Source organism: Nesoenas mayeri (assembly GCF_963082525.1).
Source record: "Nesoenas mayeri genome assembly, chromosome: 2".
Taxonomy (NCBI): Eukaryota; Metazoa; Chordata; class Aves; order Columbiformes; family Columbidae; genus Nesoenas; species Nesoenas mayeri.
This window is the reverse complement of record NC_137543.1, coordinates 160798252-160821225: the sequence shown is the minus strand read 5'-3', so window position 1 is coordinate 160821225 and position 22974 is coordinate 160798252. Positions and strand designations below refer to the sequence as shown.

The following is a 22974-nucleotide window of genomic DNA, read 5'->3' as shown; positions in this document are numbered from 1 at the left end:
GATTTCCCCTATATGGAAACCAATAGGCGTTCAGGAAACAGGTAAAATACAGATGCACATCTTGACGATCTAACAATACCTTCATCATAGGATGAAAGCTCCCCACAAAAGCTGAAGAAGAAATCAATTTAATAGCTCCTTCACTCCTTTCTGGCTCCTGGAGTGCCAGTTACGTGCTGAGACAACCTTGTTCTGATGAAAGCAATTTCGCTTGCTACTGCAACGCTTATTTTTTCTTCTGGAGAGTGGCTCCTTATGGCAGGTCTGATTCAATTAAGGATTACACGGTTCTACATCTCCCATTCCTGGCACTGTGTGTTAAGCAAGCGCAAGCAAATTACAGACCAATTGTTTTACCCTGATCCTTAATGATCCTGGATGCGTTAATGCACCAAGATCTATGGGTGAACTTAAAAAGGAATGAAAAACACAGCCGTGCTCCGCATTTGGCACCTGTACCTGTCTCTTTTACATGCAAATCGAGTTTCCTGTTCATGGAAAACAACCAGACAAAACGCGATGTCATGAACATAGCGCAGAGAAGGATATTCACGCTGCTCCTTCTCAGCAACCTGCTTTTCCAGAGGGCACCTAACGGCGCTTGGAAAGCTTTTGCTAATAAGGATGGTTGGCAATTAGCTGAACATGCTGCAGCAGAGGGGCATCCTCTGAGAAGCTTTCCTGGTGTCGCACTTTTGTCTTCACATGGGTAAAATGCGGAGGCAGGGACCGTGTTCTGGGTCTCACCTGCCTGTTCATGTTCCTCCTGCCTCTTTTCCCCATGTCCCCGACTCTGTCTTTGGTGCCCTATCATCACCTCTTATCAACAGGACTTTTGGCACATTCATATGTTTGGCTGCTTTTTTTTTTGTCTCCCTCTTTCCTTTACTGGCTCATTTGTTTTTTTTTTTAAAGTGCAATTTATCTGTTTCAGAGATGCCGGTTCTGGTAAAGCCACCAAGGACTCAGGCTCTCCCCTCCCTTACTTCATTATTTATGACACATCAGGATCTCCCAGGCTCTCTTCAAGTGATTGGGACCTTTACTCACAGTTATCAACCCCTGAGGGCTTGAAACTTCAGAGCAAAAGGTCTGAAAAGAGGGAGAGGAAAAGTATTTCTCTGCCTCTTGGCTTGTCTGATCTTGTTCTGGATGCCAGTGGCTCTTCCAGTTTTGTGTCCTCTGTTGGCTCATGTGGAGCATGTCATTTCACAAGGGTTTGTCACCGTATCGCTGATTCCTGGGGATCGTTGTGTCTCTCAGTTTCTCTGTTGGATGCTCAGTGCTCAGAGAGTCTCTCCCCATCACACCAGAGAGAATTCAGCCTGGAAGCCAGAGCACCGGCGTGTCTTTGGTGAGCACTTGGTCAGCATGGAGATCTGGGTGCTGAAGTTGGTGCCGTTGCTGCCTAAGGAAGGGTGGTGATACTTCATGTCCGAGCCCAGAAACTGCTCCAGGTGCCACCTCCGCCACTTTCGTTTGAGCTCAGCTTGGACCTAGGTGGTGGAAAGATAAGCAGATCAGCCGAAGGGAGTATCTCCCATTGTTCTGACCTGATTGTGTGGGCAGCAATGGGTGACCCACCTACCAAGAGGCCAAGAATTATTTTATAAAGATCACTAAATTCAGCCTGGCCAGAACTTTTAGCCAGGTAGAAGAGAGGTGACATTTCAGCCAGTGAAATACTGTAGCAGAAATCCCTGAGCTTCAGTAGAAAGGCCCGTCTGATACAGTGAAGGTGCCAGACTACTTAACTTTAATGGCAACATATTCTATGCTTCGTGACTATAATTAAGACTTCATTTTTTTTTCACTGCTTTTTTTTTGTCCAAATACAAATTATTTAACTATAGGGTTTTTTTGCGATGCTGTTAATACAGTGGTGTTTTTTTTTGATAAAAACTACTTAGAGTGTCCCAAGTTGGAAGGACCCACGAGGATCATTGAGTCCGACTCCTGTCCCTGCATGTGACAACTCCACAGTTCACACCGTGTGTCTGATGGTTTTGTCCAGTCTCTACTTGCTCCTGCTCAGGGAGTTTACATAAGGTATATATGTACACTGCCCAGATTCAAATCCTGAACAAATCTGGCCACCTGCAGGCTTCCAGTGCAAATTTTTAGATAACAGTATAAATTAGCTAAAACAGTCATGCCTGAGGGTCCCTGGGATCAGCAAGCACAGGAATGGTACAACACCAGGATGCAAACCCCAGGGCTGGAAACATGGGAAAGGCAAGATCAGTGCTTGTAAGGTAAAAACATGTTTACCTGGTGCTGGTCTGCACCTAACAAGTTACATCAATGCTTGTACTGGTTTTGGATCATTAATAAGTTCGTGTGGTTCTGTTTTGCTCTGTGCAAGGTTTACTGGCAAAGGTCTCTGCTGGAGCTGGGCTACCTGCCCTGTGTGTCACTGTGTGATGGACACACAGCATCAGAGCGGCTGAAGGCAGCACCAGAGCTATAAGAGAGCAAATTGTGATTCTGGACACTCTTCCTCTCCCTGGGAAGCTTGGAACACAAAGCCAGACCACAGCTGCTGCTTTCTTGTCCATGCTCTGTTTATTGAGCTGAACACTCTCCAGCTGACGGCGGCTCCAAGTTTTTAGCTGCTCACACCTATGCTGTAGCCTTCGCGATGTGGGTTTAATCAGTCTCTGCTGAATTTCTTACAGGCTGATGGAGCACGGTACAAAAATATCACTGCACTAATGAGCCTCCATCTTGGCAGTGGGCCTGATTCGGTGGATGATTTGTCAAAGCTCTAAGCAAGGCTTAGCAGATGGGCTTTAGCCTTGCCTGCTGAAGGTGGTCCCTTTGGATCAGGGTTTATGCAAGGTCATATGGGAGTTCTGCTGATGCTGTCCCATGAATAAAAGAAGGACTCAGCAGCAGCAATACTACAGTGTGCACAAAAGTCCTAATAAGTTTATTAACTGTTCTAGAAACTGTCAGGCAAATGGTTGACTTGTTTTTATGGAGTGAGTAATTTGATTTGGAAGCTTCCCCTTAACACAGTAACATCACGAATAGGACACTTCTCAATCCACTCTCCACAAGCATTCAATTTGTCTGAGCTGGGAACATTAACCAAATGACATCGCCAGTCTTACCTCTCCATTGAGAAAACAGTACAGAACAGCCACCACAAATCCCTAGGAAAAAGGAGAGAACAGGTTTTAAGCATCTCATAGCTGATATTCACTGAGATCACAACCCAAACTCACTGCAGCCTTGAAGAAAGGGCACACTTCTGGTGGACTGCCAAGGTGTCCCTTATAAATCACTTGATTGCATTTTCCCTATAAAAGGAGCAGGGGAAGATTGGGTAAGGTGCCTTGCAGCAGACGTCTGGGTGTGAGTTCAGGGATTGCTCCAGCCTGGTGTTCAAAGCCATCAGCAGTCAGCTCAGCTCTAAGAGAGGTACTTGGTCGTTCAGGCTGAGGCATTAGAAACAACTGGATGGGATACTAGACTTAATTTTTCTGCTTTTTCTCAGCTGTTAACACTACGGAGATCTAATCATGGTCTCATCATCAACATCAGAATGATCTCAGACGCAGTATAGGGCTAAACTGTTCCTTTCCCACCTTGTCTGCAGTGACACCTCATTTTTGAGAATCTCAGCTTTCACTGAAAAAAAAGTATAATAAACCAAACTTATCTCTAGCTGTGCTGGTTGCAAACACTAAAGACAAATACTAAGTCTAGGTCCATTAATCTCTCAAAAGAGAGATGCCAGATGTGAAGTGATAATGATGTGGACAGGGACGTTAACTCCATCACCACTGAACCAAGGATGCCACTGACACATGTATGGATGGTACATGGTGACAGATGCTGATGCAGACTGTGACAACACAGAGTGACCACAGCTGATTAATGGATGGATGCAACAGGATGAAATGCATAAATAAATCTTTCTTGTTGTGCAACAACAGGGCCAAGGTTAACATCCAAACTTGGAAACAGACTGAAGTGTGTGGGAGGGTCTAAGACGTAGATTTCATTAGGCCTCCTTGAAGATTAATGATGAGGACACCTCCATTATCCAGCCTTGTGGGCAACACATCTCCTATCCCAATGAACTTGAACCTTGCTTGAGCAGGATCTACAGACAGGACTTGTCTTATTAACGGAGGAGAAGGTTCACTCAAGTCAACTGGTTGAACACAAATAAGACTCCTGTTAATAGCCAGAAAGACATTCCTCCCAAATCCAATTTATCTCATCATACACCATGTCAATAATATATACACTGAAATGACGTGCTCTTTTTTCCTCCCTTAAGTATAAAAAAATCCAGGGCAACTAACTTATAGAGGTACATTTTTTTTTTCGGGTGTCTAAAATGACGAGAGAGAATCTCTTTCTGGAATTCCAGGAGGCAAAATATAAAATTATCTTCCATCCTGGCCAAACTGGAGCGAGTAGCTTTCTCCTCAAAGGTATAACAGCAGTATTAGGCATGTCTAGAAAAACCTCTGCTCACATGTTAGCCTGTTCCCTTGCCATGCTTGTTACACTTCTCGCTGTGGATAGACCCAATGACTGAGTGGTGGCCCAAAGGGTGGCTTACCTGGAAGGACCCAACCACGAGCTCAAAGACCAGCTTCACTTCTGCTTTGAAATTGTCAGGGAAGAAAGCAAACATGATGTAGTGAATGCCAAAGAGAGGGATCAGCAGCAAGGTGGACTTGGCCAGTCTCCTGTTGGAAAGACAAACATGAATCATAATGGAAGAGGGAAGAGGAGCTAAAGGCGAAGCTGATGAGAAATCCTGCAGCTGAGCCCTGTGCAACCCCGAAATTCTAATTTGCTGCAGTACATATTTGCTGATAGCCTGTATCATGCATGTTAAGTACCTTTATTTGCTCTTAGGAGATGTGATATGGGCCACTTACCCTGAGGTCCTGGGAACATCCAGTCTTTTGACAGCAGCCTCCAGCGAGGCAGCACCAGGAGGCTGCCCTAGACCTGCTCTCATATAAATATATTTGTACCTCCAGCTAAGGCAGAGTCATCAGCCCCAGATTATCAGCCTGCAGACTTCAGGTGGCTGGCGATTTCAGATGTGGAGACAACATAAAATGTGACATCTTTATTCCTAGTAACTTCAATGGAGGTATTTCTTTCTCCCTTCTCTCTTTTTCCCCTCCCACCAGAGATCTTTTTTCATCTCTACAAGCTAAATCATCGTATAGTGCTGTCTTTGTTTGCTGAGGATTTCTGCAAATTACAGCTTCTGGGAGAGAAATGGTATGTTTAGCTGAGAATAATGACAGGCTATCACACAATGAAAGTCTCCAAAAGAGGGGGATGAACAGTATTAGTGCTTAATGGCATCAGACTGGGTAATCAGAGGTCCAATTAGGAAGAGATTATAATTTATTAAATATAATGATTATTAAAATATAGCTGATGGAAATAAGATGAAATCAAGGGCCTAAGGATGCTTATGGGGTTTTTGGGTCCCTTGGTTACCCACATCCTCCTGTGTTTCTCTGTTCCAGAGGCTTCTGGAAGAATTGAAGCTACAGCTGGGATGTTGGAAATACTTGTTTCCATCTTCCTTCACCTCCGATGTCTCATCAGGTTCAGTTCCCTCAGACCATCTTCATTTATTTGCTATCTGCATAAGCCCACTGGGAAGGCTGATGTGCCACCTTTATGCAGATGATGCTTATCACTGTATATCCCAGTAGATTTTTCCAGCTTTCCCTGGTCTTGACATTAAGGCTGTGGCTGGATGCTGTGGTTCACCAGGGAATACCTGCTGGCTGAAAAGCATCTGGGTGCAACTCATTCCAGGCAAAACAATGCCTGTAGGAAGCTGAGGAACTCTCCAGGAATTTGCCTTTCCCACCACATGTCTCACTAGCAGACACATTCTTGCTCATAGTAAGTAAATCCAAAATCTAAGTCCTCTTGGGTATCTTGCTCTGCCAAAGATCTGTCACTGTCATTGGTGACCATCAGGGTACTGTGTTCCTTGCTCTTAGAAGCAGCTCTGGGCAGCATGACCCACACTAGTATGGCCTCAAGTTGCACCAGGGGAGGCTGAGGTTGGATCTGGGGAACAATTTCTTCCCTAAAGGGCTGTTGGGCATTGGAACAGGCTGCCCAGGGCAGTGCTGGAGTCACCATCCCTGGAGGGTTGAACAGACGGAGATGAGGTTCTCAGGGACATGAGGTAGTGCTAGGGGTGGGGGAACGGTTGGACTCAGTGATCTTGAGAGTCTTTTCCAACCAAAATGATTCTGTGACCCAGCCATAATTCCTCCAGCTCCTGACATATGAGAAAGCAACTCATTTTCTAAGCTGATCACAGTTCAGTGAATATCAGTTCTGGTTTTGCAGAGATTTCTCCTCTCTCCTTAATCTTTCAGGAACAGTCAACTTAAAGGAGATTGATGTGATGTTACCTTTGTGTACCATGTTCGTATAGACATTGTTTGCAATCTCCAATGGATTATAAAATTTTATCTTATCATTGCAGACAATGTTGGAACCTTGGTTACAGCATTTTCCCTCCTGGCTAGACTGTGGCAATTAAAAGGGTATAAATGCCAAGCCTTATGAGCCCTCTCCTCCAGTTTGCACAACACTCCAGTCTCTTGCTCCCAGCACTGAGCTTGCTCAGAATATTGAGTGATGCTTTAGATCTCAGCTTGGCTTCAAGGCAAGGGACCTACAGTCTAGCCCTGTGATATTTAAAATTTTTCTCCCTTAAACAGTGTAATGTGGAAAATCATCTTCCCTAGTCATGGTGTAATTTATCCCAGGAAGTTAAACCTTGGCTGTGCAGGAAGCAGAACTTCTTGGGAGATTGTACAAAGCCATTTAAAGTTACCTGCTGGAAGCTGTGGCTTCTCAAAAACTCATTACTTCCACTCCTAGCACAGTGTGCACTTCTTAGACCTACCCCCTCTGACAGATATACATGGTGACAGGTAATTTAGGGAAAACACATCTCCACCAGCCTGCACTGAACCGACTCCTCTCCTTGGGAGTGGATAAGAGTGAATCAACATTTTAGTCATGCTCCTTGAATGCATAACGGGAAAGTTACCCAGAAAACTTTGATGATAATATTGATCTATGAACATGTACAGAATTGAAAGAGATGAATTTTGCTCAAGACTTCTGTTGCAGAAAACGACTTGTATTTGCCTGAAATATTGCTGTCTCATTCTTGCCCATGTCTCTGTCATTTCCAGAAAACTCTTTTGGGAGACTTGTTTTCACAGCTTCCAATACATTAAAGCCCAGTTCACTCTCTGTAGCATTAATGAGTGAGTCAGCCTGCAGCTAAACCGAAACTGGTTGGAACTGAACAATGCTGTCAACATGTCAACGCGTCATTTTTTTATATAAAATAAACAAGAGAAAGAAGGAGAAATGCAAATGAGAGATCCCTGATGTTGTTAGTTTAAAACATACTCGTTTCAGATTCGGCAGGAGGAACCCACACATCTCATTAGCATTTTTTTTTGCTAAGATCACATGCCTAATGGCATTTATAAAAGGGTCTGAACTCCAGATGACTCTACAGCTAGCCATCTAAACATCAAAAACTTAGGACCACACTGACAACTCCCCTTGGTGAGATCCGGTCTTCAGACTGGGACACTTAATATGAATTTCTAAAGGAAAGAGTGGTGTCTCATCTCCCATTGCAGCCAATATAGTCAATAGAGACTTCAAGATGCCCCAGATAATCTGGCTCGTGGCCAGCTGCCAGTGTATAAGGGTAGGAGTCTCACATAGGTCCTGGGTCCTATATAGTCCAGGGAAGTATCTCAAATGTCCTAAAGCATCTTATATGGTTCAGATTGGATATTAGGCAAAAATTCTTCATGGAAAGGGTTGTGAAGCAGTGGAACAGGCTGCCCAGGGCAGTGGTTGAGTCACCATCCCTGTAGGGGTTTAAAAGGCATTTAGATGAGGTTCTTAGGGACACGGTTTAGTCCTTGAGTAAGGTTATAGTTGGACTTGATGATCTTGAGTGTCTCTTCCAACTGGAATGATTCTATTATTCTATGATTCTATGATATGGCTTGGACACCTATAACTGAGCAACTGATTCATGCCCTAATGGAACTGAGATGTTTTTCCAGGTGGAGAAAGAAGGTGAGGAACTGAAGATGTGAGGAGCATTTGTACTTCAGCAGCACCTTGTGTTTGTCAGGCCAGCATTACTTATTGCCCTGAATGTGCGACGCTTGTTTACAAGGCAAAGAGAAGCTTCCCTGGCAGCTCCCACTTCATTGGAAAACGTGAAGTAAAAAGCCCTGAACCCAAAGCTCAGTGAGACCTCCGGAGTAATCTGGGTATAACCCTTCCATGTGTGTTGGCAGCACATCTGCTGAGATGAACGGGAGTCAACTGCTCCAGGCTGCTGCTTAGTACTAGAACATATTTCCATATGCTGATTTAATCTATGTACCTGGCCAAAGCTGTTGCAATCCTGGGCGTACGAAGATACAGTGCCCAGTTGGAAATACATAAAGGGAGGTGATAGAAAGCACGGGGTCTGGTAATTTTGTCATGTTATGATGAGAGAAAAAGAGGTAATTTGCTGGGAGAAATTAAGGTCAAATACTGGAATTTCCTTTCATAAATCTGAGAATCTCTTGAGGCAGATGAAATGCATAATTTACCACTAGCAGAGAGAATGACTCAGTGTCATGGCTGGTCAGTATTTAAGGACCCTATTGAAATTGTCTGCCATCTTGCAGAAAGATGAACGGAGCTCAGATTCCTCAGGGTACCAAAGTGCACAGATTCCCCCAAAGACAAAAAAGATTTACTAGCAGTGACCATGGAGGCACTGGACGTTTTTCCTTTTGGTTCTTTTCTAGGAAACATTTAATAAATATCCAGGATGGTGGAAACACTGACCCAGGATATCAGTAAGAGTCAAAAATAAGCTGGTCTGAGCTTTTATTTTATCTGCATTGAAGCCAGAATAAATCTATGCAGATAAACAGATTTCTTGCACTCTTAAAATACTGTAACTAAGACCAGTCCTGGCCACTGAGATGGGTGCTAATCTCACTTTCGTGTTGTTTATTATAAAATATGAAACATCAAGTTCAATGTTATACCCCTGGAATAAAAGCGTTAGTCAAGCAAAACTGGGACAATGCTGCTTCTCAACAGTGAAGAGAAATGTACTGCATTAATCCAATGTAGTTTAAGGCTCTGCCTCAGGGTAAGGAAAACTTGGCATAGATTCTACTGAATGTATTAATTTCCTAAATCTCTCCTTCTTTGAAAAAGAGAGCTGAGGGTAGTTCAGAAAATAGAGCCTGTGTGCCGTGGCCAGCTACTCTTCGTTCTCCTTTGGGTCCCTCTGCCTTCAAAATCCAATAGATATTGAATATACAAAGAAAAATCCTATTTTCTTTCATAATCATTACTGCTGCTCTGACTTCTTCATCATTACTCCCAGCTTAAAGCCTGTCTTAAAGTCTCTCTGTTCCATGTGACATAAAACATGCTCAGTCATTTTAGCAAATGTCCCATTTCCCAATTTCTGATCAGCTTCAATTAAAAAATTGACTAATTTGTTAATTAACAATTACCAAATACTTGATTTTGGTCAGTGCAGACAGATGCAATACTGAACTAACAGCCAAGAGGTTTCCCCAAAACCATACAATACAGTTTAAAAAATCTAGGACTTACGAATATTGGCTGGTTTCATTGTGTCCCACGTCTGGGGAATGCAGCTTCTGAACTAAGATACGGATGATGCAAATGAAGAGAATGAAGTTCACCTGTTGGGATGGGTAGAAAGAAAACAGAGTGGAATAAAAAAATTAGTATTTTTGTCCAGTGAAAAGAGCCAATCATTAGAGGGGGAGTTCCTTTCACTTTTTGCCATGGAGCAAGCTGTTGTTAAAAAGCCATGAGCAGAGAACCCCACTCTGGGAGCACATAGTAAACCGACACAGGATGGCAGCCATCTTGGGCCTGACATCAGCCTGCTTGGGACTTTGTGTCATACATCCCAAGTATGATGATGTCAAACCCATAGAGCACAGCTATGCACGACGTCCTGCTGCACGGGGGAAGTGCCGACGACAGGGTGGGAAAAGAGCCTGGAGACTGAGTGGAGCGACGGACGTCAAAGCCCTCGGGAGACGGTGACATGGGACCGGCTGCTGAGCATGTCAAGGACTGAGGTGGTGAGCCAAGGGAGCCAAAACAAAACACAAAGCCGTATCCACTCAAGCGAGCCTCTGCTTAACGCTATCGGGCATGTCTTCTCTGGAGAGAAGCTGAAGACCTTGTATAACAAGGGATAGACCTCACCAACACAGCACACATTCTCTCCTAGGACATTACACCAGAGGAGTCTAGCTGATACCTAGATTTTAGATGGTCCTTTTCACTCAAAATATCTCAAAGTGCTCCATCAACACACTCAAGCAACATTAACCTTATTTAACAGCAAAGGTGTGAAGCTAGGAATGGCAATTTCCTAATGGCAAGTAGTAGATGGCATGAGTTGTATGGTCTTAAGGTCTAATCCAGTGAATCACACTGTTATTCATGCTATATATACAACAGAAAAGCGACGACAGATTTCTGTAGACTTAGTTTTTGTTTGGTACACAACCTCTGTATTTATCCTTTCATGGTTAGAAAATGCACAAATTATTCTGATTTCTAGAGACCTAAAGGCTGGAAGGGATTGGGTTAATCAGGCAATCTGATTTTCTGCAAAAACTGATTGTAAAATTTCCTCCAGCAATTCCTACATTTATCTCAGCCACAGGTGAGTGAAAGAGACTGAAGCACATCTCTCATTTAGACACTTACCCTTTTTTTCAAAGGCTATGAGTGATTAGAAATGAATTGTTTTTCTTGGTTATGAGGTATTGCTTAATCACTTTTTACCTATCCCATGCCATTTATCACAGTATCTGTTAATATTTATTTGCTTATAAAAAATGGTTTGCATTCAACTTGGTGGCAAGTAAAATTTATGAGTTCAAAGCAGTATTATCTAGATCAATTACTCTAATAAGCATTGATAGTACTGAAGGAAAGATCAGAGCAGTTAAATACTGTGTTGACACATAGTGATCAAGAGCAAACATGGACCAAGGACAGTGCTGAGTCAGGTGGAGTGAGATTTATAGGTTTAGTACAGTTTTAGTACTGCATGTACAAGATAAGGCTATCAGGCTACTGGAGAAGTTGGTTGGCTTATTTTTCAACCTGGAGTATAATCAGAGGCACCTGATCTATTCCAGTGCTTAATATCTTATATATCTTCTATAAGTATTTCTTCTGTGTTTTGAGATCTATACTTTATTCCCATGGACATGGAGAAAACGTTGCATTGCTCCCTGAAGAAACCTGCTGTTCATCAGATAGCAGCTACCATGCCCTTCCTTTTGGACAGATCTATACAATATCTGCAGAAGGAAAATCAGAAATGACTGGGTAAATTTTGTTTGGCAGTGAAGAAATAAATGTTCAGTCAAAAGAAAATACAGACTCATTGATGCAAGGAGAACAGGGTGTATTTCTTTGCCAAAAGGTTATCTTGGGAAAGGGAAAATACTATGTATAGCTTTCTATGATGATATAAATATTTTGAGATGTGTCATCAAAGTACAGTATTTCTTTTCAGTGAGGTGAATAGAGCAAGATGAAATTATTCTAACTGTTTCAGTTTGGAATCCCTGTGTGACAAATGCTCCAGAAAAAGTCTTCTTTTAAAGGTCATAATATACATGGAATAAGAAGAATGTCTGTCTAAGAAAATATTTGTTTGAAAGAGATACATTTGGTTTAATTTCTGTTGCATTTTTTTCTTCCCGTCCCACATACTTGTTTTCATTTAAGAAAACTCAAAGCTAAGTTTATCATAGAACCACAGAATGGTTTGGGTTGGAAGGCACCTTAAAGATCATCTAGTTCCAACGCCCTGCAAGGGACTCCTTCCACTAAACCAGGTTTCTCAAAGCCCTGTCCAACCTGACCTTGAACACTTTCAGGGATGGGGCATCCACCACCTCTCTGGGCAACCTGCTCCAGTGCCTCACCACCCTCACGGGGAAGTGTTTCTTCCTTATACCTAAATCTACCCTCTCTTAGTTTAAAGCCATTACCCCTTGTCCTATCACTACATGCCTTTGTAAAATGTTCCCCTCCAGTTTTCCTGTAGGCCCTTTTCAGGTAATGGATAGCTGCTGTAAGGTCTCCCCAGAGCTTCTCTTCTCCAGCTGAACACCCCAACGCTCAGCCTGTCCTCCCAGCTGAGCTGTTCCAGCCTTGGATCATTTATGTTGCTCCTCTGGCTTATCTCCAACAGGTCCATGTCTGTCCTGTGCTGAGGACCCCAGAGTTGAATGGAGCATGGCACGGGGGTCTCACCAGAGCAAAGCAGAGCAGAGGGGCAGAATCATCTCCCTCCACCTGTTGGCCATGGTCCTTTTGATGCAGCTCAAGATAGAGTTGGCTTTCTCCTTGGGGTTGCTCTCAATCCATTCTCTGTCTAGCCTATATTTGTGCTCAGGATTGTCCTGACTCATGTACAGGATCTTGCACTTGGCCTTGTTATACTTCATGAAGTTCACACAGGCTCACCTCTGAAGCCTGTCAAGGTCCCTCTAGATGGCAACCCTTTCCTCCAGCATGTCGACTGCACCACACAGCTTGATGTCATCTAAAAACCTGTTGAGGGTGCCCTCAATCCCATTGGCCATGTCGCCAACAAAGATGTTAAAAAGGACCAGTCCCAATACTGACGTCCATGGAATGCCACTTGTCACTGGTCTCCACTTAGACATTAAGCTGCTGACCACAACACTTTGAGTGTGACCATCCAGCCAATACCTTATCCACCAAGTGGTCCATCCATCAAAGCCATGTCTCTCCAAATTAGAGACAAGGATGTTGTGTGGGACAGTGTCAAGTGCTTTGCAGAAGCCCAAGTAGATGACGTCAGTTGCTCTTCCTTTATCTGCCAATGCTGTAACCTCGTAGTACAAGGCCACCAATTTCTTCAGGCATGATTTGCCCTTAGTGAAGCCATGTGCCTAGATGTAGTATCCAGGAGGATCTGTTCCATGCTCTTGCCAGGCACAGAGGTAAGACTGACTGGCTCGTAGTTCCCCGGGTTTTTCTTTTATCCTTTTTAAAAGTGGGGGTTATGTTTCCACCTTTCCAGTCATTTGGAATGTCACCGGACTGCCATAACTTCTCAAATACGATGTATAGTGGCAGATGTATCTTATCAGGTCCTGTGGTCTTCTGCACCTCTGGATTCCTTAGATGGTCTCAGACCTGATCTTGTCCTGCCGCGGGCAGTTCTTAATTATCCCAGTCCCTGCCTTTGCCTCCTGCAACTTGGTCAGTGTGGCTAGAGGACCTGCTGATGAAAACTGAGGCAAAAAATAATTGATTACCTCAGCCTTCTCCATATCCTTGGTAACCAGGTCTCCCATTTCCTTCCAGACAGGGCCCACATTTTCCTTAGTCTTCCTTTTATCACTGATGTACCTATAGAAGCTTTTCTTGTAGCCCTTGATGTCCCTGGCCACATTTAAATCTGTCAGGGCTTAAGCCTTCCTTACCTGACCCCTGGCTGCTTAGATAATTTCTCTGTATTCCTCCCAGGCTACCTGTCCTTACTTCCACGCTCTGTAGGCTTCCTGTTTGTGTTTGAGTTTGTCCAGGAGCTCCTTGTTCATTCAAGCAGGCCTCCTGGCACTTTCGCATTACGTCTTCTTTGTTGGGATGCATCACTCCTGAGCTTGGAGGAGGTGACCCTTGAATATCAACCAGCTTTCTTTGGCCCCTCATTCCTCCAAGGCTTTATCCCATGGTACTCTACCAGGCAGATCCCTGAAGAGGCCAAAGTTTGCTCTCCTCAAGTCCAGGACAGTGACCTTGTTGTGTGTCCTCTTTGCTGTCCTAGGGACTCAAGCTTGTTTGATTTTAAGTTTTGGCTTGATACCTGACAGATGAAATGCTTAATATTCAACAATGATGGAAATACTCAGAGTTCCTCAGAAAAGTCATGGTTTCTATGGTCAGAATTGATCATATCCAGAGAAGTAAGAAGTCAAGCCCTTCTGTTGATTTATCTGGAAATTAGCCAAGCTGCCCAAGAACTTAGTTTTAAAACATATAGTTGGAATCCAACTTTGTACTGGATGCTATAACGAGAGGTAAATATCTGGGGGAATTAATCTAGCTTTTTTTTAGCTAGGTAGAAATTTGTGGTAGGGCTCATCCCATTTTACTTTATAGTGTTGACATCTACAACTGAACAAGTCATCCTGGGCTCTGCATATGGTCAGCTTAGAGAAATACAAACATTCATGGCATAATTCACTTGATCTAATTTAGACGTCCACTGATTCATTAGACAAAATGAGCCTTTTCTGGATCTCTAACCATGTTTCTAAATCTCTTCATGTCTACTGCACCAGAGTGCCCAGGGCGAGTAGCTGAGATGAAGATGGTGAGAGTTAAATCAAATGAGCTCCAGCTTGGTTGCCTAGTTACTCAAGTTCTTCCCCTGATCAATGCTAAAGGTAAATATGTTTATCTGGAGGGTGAACTTCCTCATCCTAAGATGGACATTCAATCTACAGTGGGATTTTATCTGTCAATGCATTTTCAGTGGACATTCACAGAACACTTCTCAACATTCCTTCACCCCCCCACACTTAGCATTAAAGATGGCTGTGCAGCCAGCAGAATGTGCTGATACTTTACCAATATAGACAGCAAAATAGGTGTTTTAATGATCCACCAGTATGGTGATTCCATTATTTCCTCCCAGCACCTAAAAAGAAACAAAACCAGACTTAAAATAATAAGCAAAGCAAGCAAGAAGCTGCGTACACCTTCTCAGGTAACTGGTTTCCCTAAATGCTAAAGATGGCTATGCCAGGTTATGTGAAGAGGACTAAACCTGGTGTGCATGGATTGGGAAGGGCTGAAGTCTTGCTTTGCTATGGCTTTGAGCACTGGTGGGTACCAGCTGCCCCAGATATGATGCTGTGAGGTTTTTTTTCCTCTTGGTAATGGAATATGCTGGAGGATATTATGTCATAATGAATGTAGGGGAGGATGGTGATTTGCTTCATTTCTCCTACGCTGAGGCCTGCTAGAAGGAAATGCTATCGAAATCACATTTATGAGGCCTCCAGTGCTATTCACCATCATGGGTGGAGATTTTGTTAAGCGAAGAACAACTGGCACCATCAGAAAGAAAACAACGTGCTCTTCTGAAAAAGATGACAGACAGCCTATGGTGTGATTATTCTAACTAAATCTATCTTAGCTAGCTGCATCTGAGCTATGGATCTAATCAGACAAGTCCATAGGACCCAGAGTGTGATTTATTTTGTCCTGAAGCCAGAATTGTCTGCAAACCACATCACTCACCTAGGCCATCTGGAACAATATTTAAAGGCAACAAGGAAAAGACAGAATAGGAATGAAGTAGAAACAATTAATATTGCTTGGGACACATTTATCTGCAGAACTCATAACAGTCAGGTGATCAAAGGTGCGTTTTTCGGAGAGCATTCATGAAAATTGCTTTGCGTTCATGTTTGAAGTAGGTCGGTGGAACTCATCATAGACAATTTCACCTGGATTCAGCTCATGTAATTCAAAATGTTGACAGTGCAAGTCATAGTAGATGAGGAGAGGCACTTTTAGGGCACAGTTCCTGAGACCTATTTTAGGCAGCAATTTAGGATGGAATAATTGTACTCCATGGACTACACTGACTACATCTCTAGCTATAAAAGGAGACTAGAGTGAATTGCTCACATACAGATGCTTATACTTAGTCAGGTGCATGCTGCCCTTTCATTTAGAATTAAAGTGGCCCTAATTATGTCTAGTGCACTTCATTTTTAAAATAAATCCAGGCAGTATGAATGAAGGTCACTTTAATTTGGAGTCAGAATGTTTAAATAAAGGCTTAATGTTGTTTAACCAATCTTACATAATTAGGTTTTATGTAATCTGGATTAATTTCCTATAATTTTTCTCTGCAGGTAATTATAGTGTGCAAAAAAAAAAAATCTATGTTAGGTATTAGCATATCCTGTAAATTCAGAGTTTGTTTCACTTGGCACAAAAATGTAGAGTTATAAAACATCCAAAAAATGCAAAGAAGTCTGTATTTTTATTAAGAATTGCTGGACCTGAGTGGGAATAAATAGCAAGAAGAATTGGTATCCAGACCAGTTAAATCCTTTGGTCTCTATCTCAATGTAGAGGCTATTTATTAACAGAGTAAATAAGGTCAGTTTTATGCAGATAGAGTGAAAACATTTAAAAAAAAAAGTCAGTAGCTCCCAGGAAATGTGTTAGCATGACTACACATCAAAAACGCAATGAGAAAATCTGAGCTGCTGCTTCTGCTGCAATAAGGACAAATCAGGACACATTGGGAGAGAGAGAATGCATGAGAGAAAATGGAGTTAACCATATGATGTAAAAGCAAGAAGCGAGGGCACACACAGTGAGTACATAATAAGCACCTGATTCTGCAGCTCTCTGGAGTGTTTCCTTATGAAAGCCTTTCCAATTACTAAAGTTTGACTGCTTGAGTAAAAGCATGAAGGAGGATGGCAGGATCAGATACTATATGCTTGCATATATCCTCAGATAGCTCTAATACCCGCCTCATTTGCTTTGCTCTATTATATCTGCTGCTTTCATAAACTACCAAAAGTGGCTGCTAGGTTAAAGAGGAAGAAAAACAGATCCTAAAATCTGCCTGGGATGGAAAAAGCGTGGTTTTAGTTTTTCTATGGGTATGCTTTTTAAATATCTGGTGCATCAGTATATTTAGGGTCAATTCTGCAGGATGTAAAGCTTTGCTCTGAACACAGGGCAGGTGTTCTGCTAGTATCTTCATTATACACAAGACCACGGGGCCAAATGTGACCATCAGGGTCTGGTCACAAATTCCCTGCAAATATCCTGACCAAGGGGTTGGGAAACAAGGAGGGTGAGTGACTAAGTTCACATAAAGTGTGTATCTTCAGGGAGATGTTGGAGCATTTCCCATCTCTGATGGCTTTGACCACCATGGGGGTTAGGGTGGGATGGCTGGGTTACTAAAACTGCAGGGATGTCCTTGTCCTTCCATGGAGATAAAGGAAGAATTATAAAGGAAAGAGAATCAAGTACATAGACTTACCCAATATCGAAAAAGTAAATCCTGACAATAGTCCAAGCAGTGATGAACACAGAAGGGGCACCTGGCAAGAGAAGAGATGGTGTTACTGTCAGAAGTCATTATCAATGTTTTCCCCCACTCTCCATATCTCCCGAGTGACTCAGGTGATGCCTTCCCTCAAGACTGGCCAAATGCTTCATGTTTTCAACGCTCACATGCCAAACAAGCAACATGTTGCCTTTCCTTTCCACTGGCCATGTAAGATGAGTTTCCCATAACTGCTCCCGAGCAGATTTATCTTCCTGTTATGTTGCCTACAAAAAAAAACTTCTGATGGTGAAATGCAAGGAACAGGGATCATTTTAGACATCTACAGTGTGGACATCTGCATCTAAGTCGGTCACCACAGGCTCTCCTTAGCATCAACAGAGAGAAATATAGACTTCTAACACGCGGGTCATCTGAGTTACTTTAGCTTTTGGACAAGAAATATGCCCTTAGATTCCCTTGATGGTGTTTCCTGGATCTCCACTGAGTATAAAGAGACCCTGGGGTGACATGTTCACATGTACAGGTCTGTAGTTGCCTGGATGAACCTGCCTCTGCACCTCACTCCATGATCTTCTGCCTGATGAGGGTGGTTTTGTTCCATCCTTGTGGTGTCTTTTTTCTTTGCTTTGTGTTTTTGGTTAGATTTAGATTGAAAATGCTCCAGGAAGGACATAGCACTGCATCAGTCACAGTATTGCGTATTGCTTACTACCAGTGATTTCCAAGTGCAATGGTAATACAAGCAGTAAGAACTGTAATGAATGTGTCCAGATTATTAATTCCCACACGATCCACTTCAGATCCGTCACTGATGTTCTTGCAAATGATAGATGACTGAAAGGCCAGGAGATCCTTCAAGCACCTGTCATGTTCTTGAATTGCCCTTCCTCACTCAAGCAACCTCAGAATACGTTATGAATCCAAGAGATTTCCTTTGATTTAAAATCATTAGCTTCATACATTGTTCGTTAAATTCTGCCAGCTCTGCTGTGCTGGAAGAAAAGGTATCTATGCTAAAGGCAAGTTTAAGGAAGGTCTGACCTGAATAACTGCCTCTGAAACAAAGCTTGCTAACATCATCTCTTCTTATGTTTATAGCACAGAGAATCATCTCTGCAGTGTGAACCCAAGTGTAACTCCTGTCACTTTAGATGGAAGTTACTCTACAGCTAACTGATCAATTCCTGAGTCCAGGCATTCCCTGTACAAGAGAAAAGTTGTTTCTCTTCTCTTCTCTTCTCTTCTCTTCTCTTCTCTTCTCTTCTCTTCTCTTCTCTTCTCTTCTCTTCTCTTCTCTTCTCGCCTCTCCTCTCCTCTCCTCTCCTCTCCTCTCCTCTCCTCTCCTCTCCTCTCCTCTCCTCTCCTCTCCTCTCCTCTCCTCTCCTCTCCTCTCTCCTTTCTTATTTTATTTTATTTTATATTATTTCATTTTATTTTATTGTTTACTTTTTTATGTGTATGAGGCTGGATACACATTAAAGCTGGAGAAATCATGAATGCAGTAAGCAGAAGGTTATCTGTATTAGCACATAGCTGATGGGATCTCAGGATAGCTAGCTAGCCAGTGAGACAAGGAGAGAGTGATGGACTACAGTGTCTGGTTCAGTCCAGGAGTCCTGCTTTGCTGGGGTGCGTCCTTACAATTTAAGGTAAATGCATGATGTCAACTTTGGGATTCCAAAAGGACTAAATGACTATAAAGGTGATGAGGAGTTTCAGGCCGACACTCCTTAAAGACATTGAGGTTCTCCATTATCAATGAACCCAGGACAAGCTAAGTTCTTAAATACCTTTAAAGATTTAGGGTAATGCTGTTAAACTCCTCTGGCCATCACTTGACCTTGCTCCTGGTTGCACTAATAGTTCTTGGCAGCAAGGTAACACGTGTTCTACATCTGAGCCCTGTTTGAGTGCCTAAATTTGGGGATTAAATTGCTGTTAAGAAATGGATCACCAGGATCATCTCTTGGCATTCAGTTTTGAGAAGATGCATACCCCAGCCAATCAAGATGTACCACCAAAAGTATTTCCTTTCTGAAAAGAAGGAGACGACCAACAGGGTGTGAAGATACAACCCCTCCACCAGGAGCCAGAAGAAATTGGCCATGACACAGTACTGGAAGAAAACCATCATGGCTTTGCAGCCTACCTGGAAGAGAAGAAAGGAAGAGTGGTGAAATGCAGCACGTTTCCACAGTAAACACACTGAATTACCCGTAAAGCTTGCTCTGCGTGTACTTTGGGATTGCTTTTTGCAGCACCTGAAGCCCTTATGGAATCAGCTCTATGGTAAAAAGCTGAGGTCATAGAATCAGAGAATGCTCTGAGTTTGAACAGATCCACAAGGATCATGGAGTCCAACTCCTGTCCCTGCACAGGACACCCCACAGTTCACAGCGTGTGTCTGAGGACGTTGTTCAGTCTCTTCTTGAACACTGTCAGGTTGGGGCCGTGACACCTCCCTGGGGAGCCTGTTCCAGTGTCCAGCACCTCTGGGTGAAGAACCTTTTCTTATTGTCTAACTGACCCTCCACTGGCACATCTTTCTGACATTCCCTTGGGTTCTATCATTGGTCACCAAAGTGAAGAGGTCAGAACCTGTCTCTCTTCCTCCTCTTGTGAGGAAGCTGTAGTCACCGTGAACTCTCCCCTCAGTCTCCTCCAGGGTGAACAAACCAAGTGAGGCAGGTATGTTTGACATACATTAACCCCCGCACAAAGAGGGCAGCTGTGTCCTTGAGAGACCCAGCTCAGGTCTGGCTGCCATTTGACTGTGTGAGCTTGGAGATGCACTCAAGCTTGGAATCTCTGCTAAGAAGGTCCTGCCCTGGTGGACACTCACCAGCCTCTCTGCTCTGCCAGGGCTGGGTTTGTGGGGTTAAGCTGTGAAGGAAACCATTGTACTGGTTCAGAAAAACCCTCCAAAAAGCTGCTACTTTGAATGGAGACCAACTCAGTGGCTGGTTTGCAGTGCAGCCTAACAACCCTTGGTTCAGCGTGATGGAAGAGATGGGCAACAGAGAGTAAATGAGACTGGGTGAGAATTTCTCATGCTATTTCTGGCACTATTGTTGGTATCCTGATGAACAACACCCTGAGTGACTTGGGCATCACAGTCTGTGGGGCTGACTGCTAGTGTTACCTGGCTCCCTGAACACAAAGAAATTAAGCCTCTCATTCGACCAAAATTGTTGCCTGGGGTAAAAAACCCAAAAACTAAAATCAAAACAAGACACATGAACAAAAAAAAAGAAACAAAAAAAATCACACAAAAAAATCCCGTAAAAAAAACCAAACCCAAACACAAAAAAACCCTCAACCCATGTGAATTAGCCCTTGAAAACAAAGTTCAGTTGTAATCACTTTATAGATGGGTATATATTGGAAAAAAAAAGGAAGGAAGAGACAGGGATTTGAAGAAAGCCAAGTCTACAAAGAATTGTGAATACTCAGTAAAGAAATGAGGGACTGGGATACGTATTTTTAAAATAAAGAAAATGATAAGGAGCAGAAGCAAACACTAAAGATCATGGGCAGATGTGATTGCATTGAAAAGGGAGATATTTGGAAAGGGAAGGAGGATTGCTTTTCTTCAGGAAATGAATAATTAAACACAGTAACTTGGGAACAGTCACCTTAAAAATTACAAGAAAAAAAGGGTGGGGGGAGGGAATTTCTCTCTGAGATTGAGGGGCAAGCCCACTGAAAACCACCTGAAGGTAGAAATCTGCTGCCCAAAGCAGCGTGTCACCTCTGGCCATTGCCCCAGCACATGAGGTATCAGGTCCAGCTGCAAATTTACAGGAGATCCTTGGTTGCATCATTGTACACACTCACTCTCTCTAAGCATCCTTGAAATGTTGATTTGGCAACAGCCTTGTTGTCTTCACTGATTCTGCTTGGGTAATACCCTGCACTTATTGGGGAAAGGGCATGAGAATCTGGCTGCTAGCACTCTCTGGTTAGTGTTTCTTTCCTGATACTCTGCACGTGCAACATGTTGAAATTAGAGCAATAATTGGTTTGCACCAGTGACAAGCTCATACTTTCCCCCATCCTCCCTCTCCTGCTGAAAACAGTTGCTATGAAACACACTGGTTAAAAAGCAAAGCGTGGAAAGCATTTTCTTGATGCCACATGTTTAGGAGAGGGACTTGTCCTCACTGATGGCTCGAATTTAATTCAACCCTCCCTTAGTGCCCGCCAGTATGTCGCACTGGGGATCCTCATGGGCTCTGGCTAATCAATTTATACGCAGATGAGCTCCCTCCTGTGAGGCAGATGGCATAAGCAGAGACTTGCTGCAGGGTGGTGATGGGGGAAGGTGGGGGCAGAGCAGGCAGTTAACTCCCAGGGAGGGAAGGTGACACAGAGCTGAGCTGACAAGGGCTCGGGATGCGGTGGCATCCTCCCTATAGCATCCCCGCGCTCTTTGTTTCTCCCCGCTGTGCTGTGCATATGGCCGTCGGACGCGGTCACACCTCATTTCTTCTGCCCAAAGCCTGAGTGCCTGCTCGGTGTGTCTGCAGGCAGTGGGGGTTTGCTGGTGTGAGCGCACTCAGCCCTTCCGGGGCTACTGAATTATTTTATAGAATCATAGAATCATTTTGGTGGGAAAAGATCCTCAAGATCATTGAGTCCAACTGTTACCCCACCCCTGGCACTAACCCATGTCCCTAAGAAACTCATCTCCACATCTGTTCAACCCCTCCAGGGATGGTGACTCCACCACCGCCCTGGGCAGCCTGTTCCAATGCCCGACAATGTTTTCTGGGAAGAAATTTTTTCCTAATATCCAATCTAAACCTCCCCTGGTGCAACCTGAGGCTGTTTCCTCTCATTCTATCACTTAGGAGCAGAGCCCGACCCCCTCAGCTCCAACCTCCTTTCAGGCAGTTGCAGACAGTGATAAGGTCTCCCCTCAGCTCCTGTTCTCCAGACTGTAACCCCCAGGTCCCTCAGCTGCTCCCCATCAGATTGTGCTCCAGCCCATTCACCAGATTCACTGCTCTTCTCTGAAGTCTATCAGTATTTGGCCTAATTTGGCAGCTCACAGCTGAGATAGGAGGTTTAAGGGAGCAGTTTTGATGCAAGTCAACCACATGCTCCTCAAACATGGATTTGCTTTGGGGACTCAACATTGGATAGTCCTTTCTGGATGGTTGCACTGAAGCTATAGCAGATGCATGAAGATGTAGCATGTCAAAAGGAACTGTAGCACTTTACAGGACCAGGAAAGGCTGCTCACAAAAAGTGTACGTTATTTCTGCCTAACAGAAGCTCTCGGGCCGGGATCCCTGACCTGAGTTTGCAGAGCTACTGCTGTCACAGAGAGGAACCTGTGCTGAACTCAGGCTGGGGCAGCAGAAACCCCAAATCTGTGTATCCCAATCCACCACCTCTTCTCCAAGCACTGGCAACTATTGCTTTTGTGGTAGTTTCTGGCCCTACCTCCTTCCTTAATGTGGTGGTGGCTTGTTATAGCCCTGAGGTGGATCATGCACATGGGCACGCTGGGTTTTGGCAACTTCTTCTCTGTAGCAGATCGGTTCTTTGCTCTGTGCTGAGGGATATTTGGCTATTTTAGTAGTTGCTACCACTCCAGGTATTTTTTGTTTTATCTGGAGAAAAGATACTTTTTTGCATCACTTTGAGCAATAAGATATTGCAGTCAGAGATCCCCTGTGGCATGGATGTCCTGCACTGGAACAGATTTAGATGCACTGTTCTGTCTTACA

General features: G+C 43.6%; 1 protein-coding gene across 1 annotated transcript in view; it reads right to left on the bottom strand.

Moving 5' to 3' along the window:
* Nucleotides 1–1304: 1304 nt before the first annotated feature.
* The window catches only part of LOC308038104 (vasoactive intestinal polypeptide receptor), a gene marked incomplete at its 3' end in the record, with an annotated part of 117581 nt that continues 95911 nt past the window's right edge, over nucleotides 1305–22974 (bottom strand). Inside the window, exons 7-13 of the mRNA XM_080340383.1 lie at nucleotides 19232–19385; nucleotides 17207–17267; nucleotides 14755–14824; nucleotides 9697–9788; nucleotides 4583–4712; nucleotides 3117–3158; nucleotides 1305–1496 (exon numbers count right to left, since the gene is read on the bottom strand). Coding sequence (XP_080196509.1) covers nucleotides 1305–1496; nucleotides 3117–3158; nucleotides 4583–4712; nucleotides 9697–9788; nucleotides 14755–14824; nucleotides 17207–17267; nucleotides 19232–19385 — 741 coding nt within the window. The remainder of the gene's footprint in view (nucleotides 1497–3116; nucleotides 3159–4582; nucleotides 4713–9696; nucleotides 9789–14754; nucleotides 14825–17206; nucleotides 17268–19231; nucleotides 19386–22974) is intronic.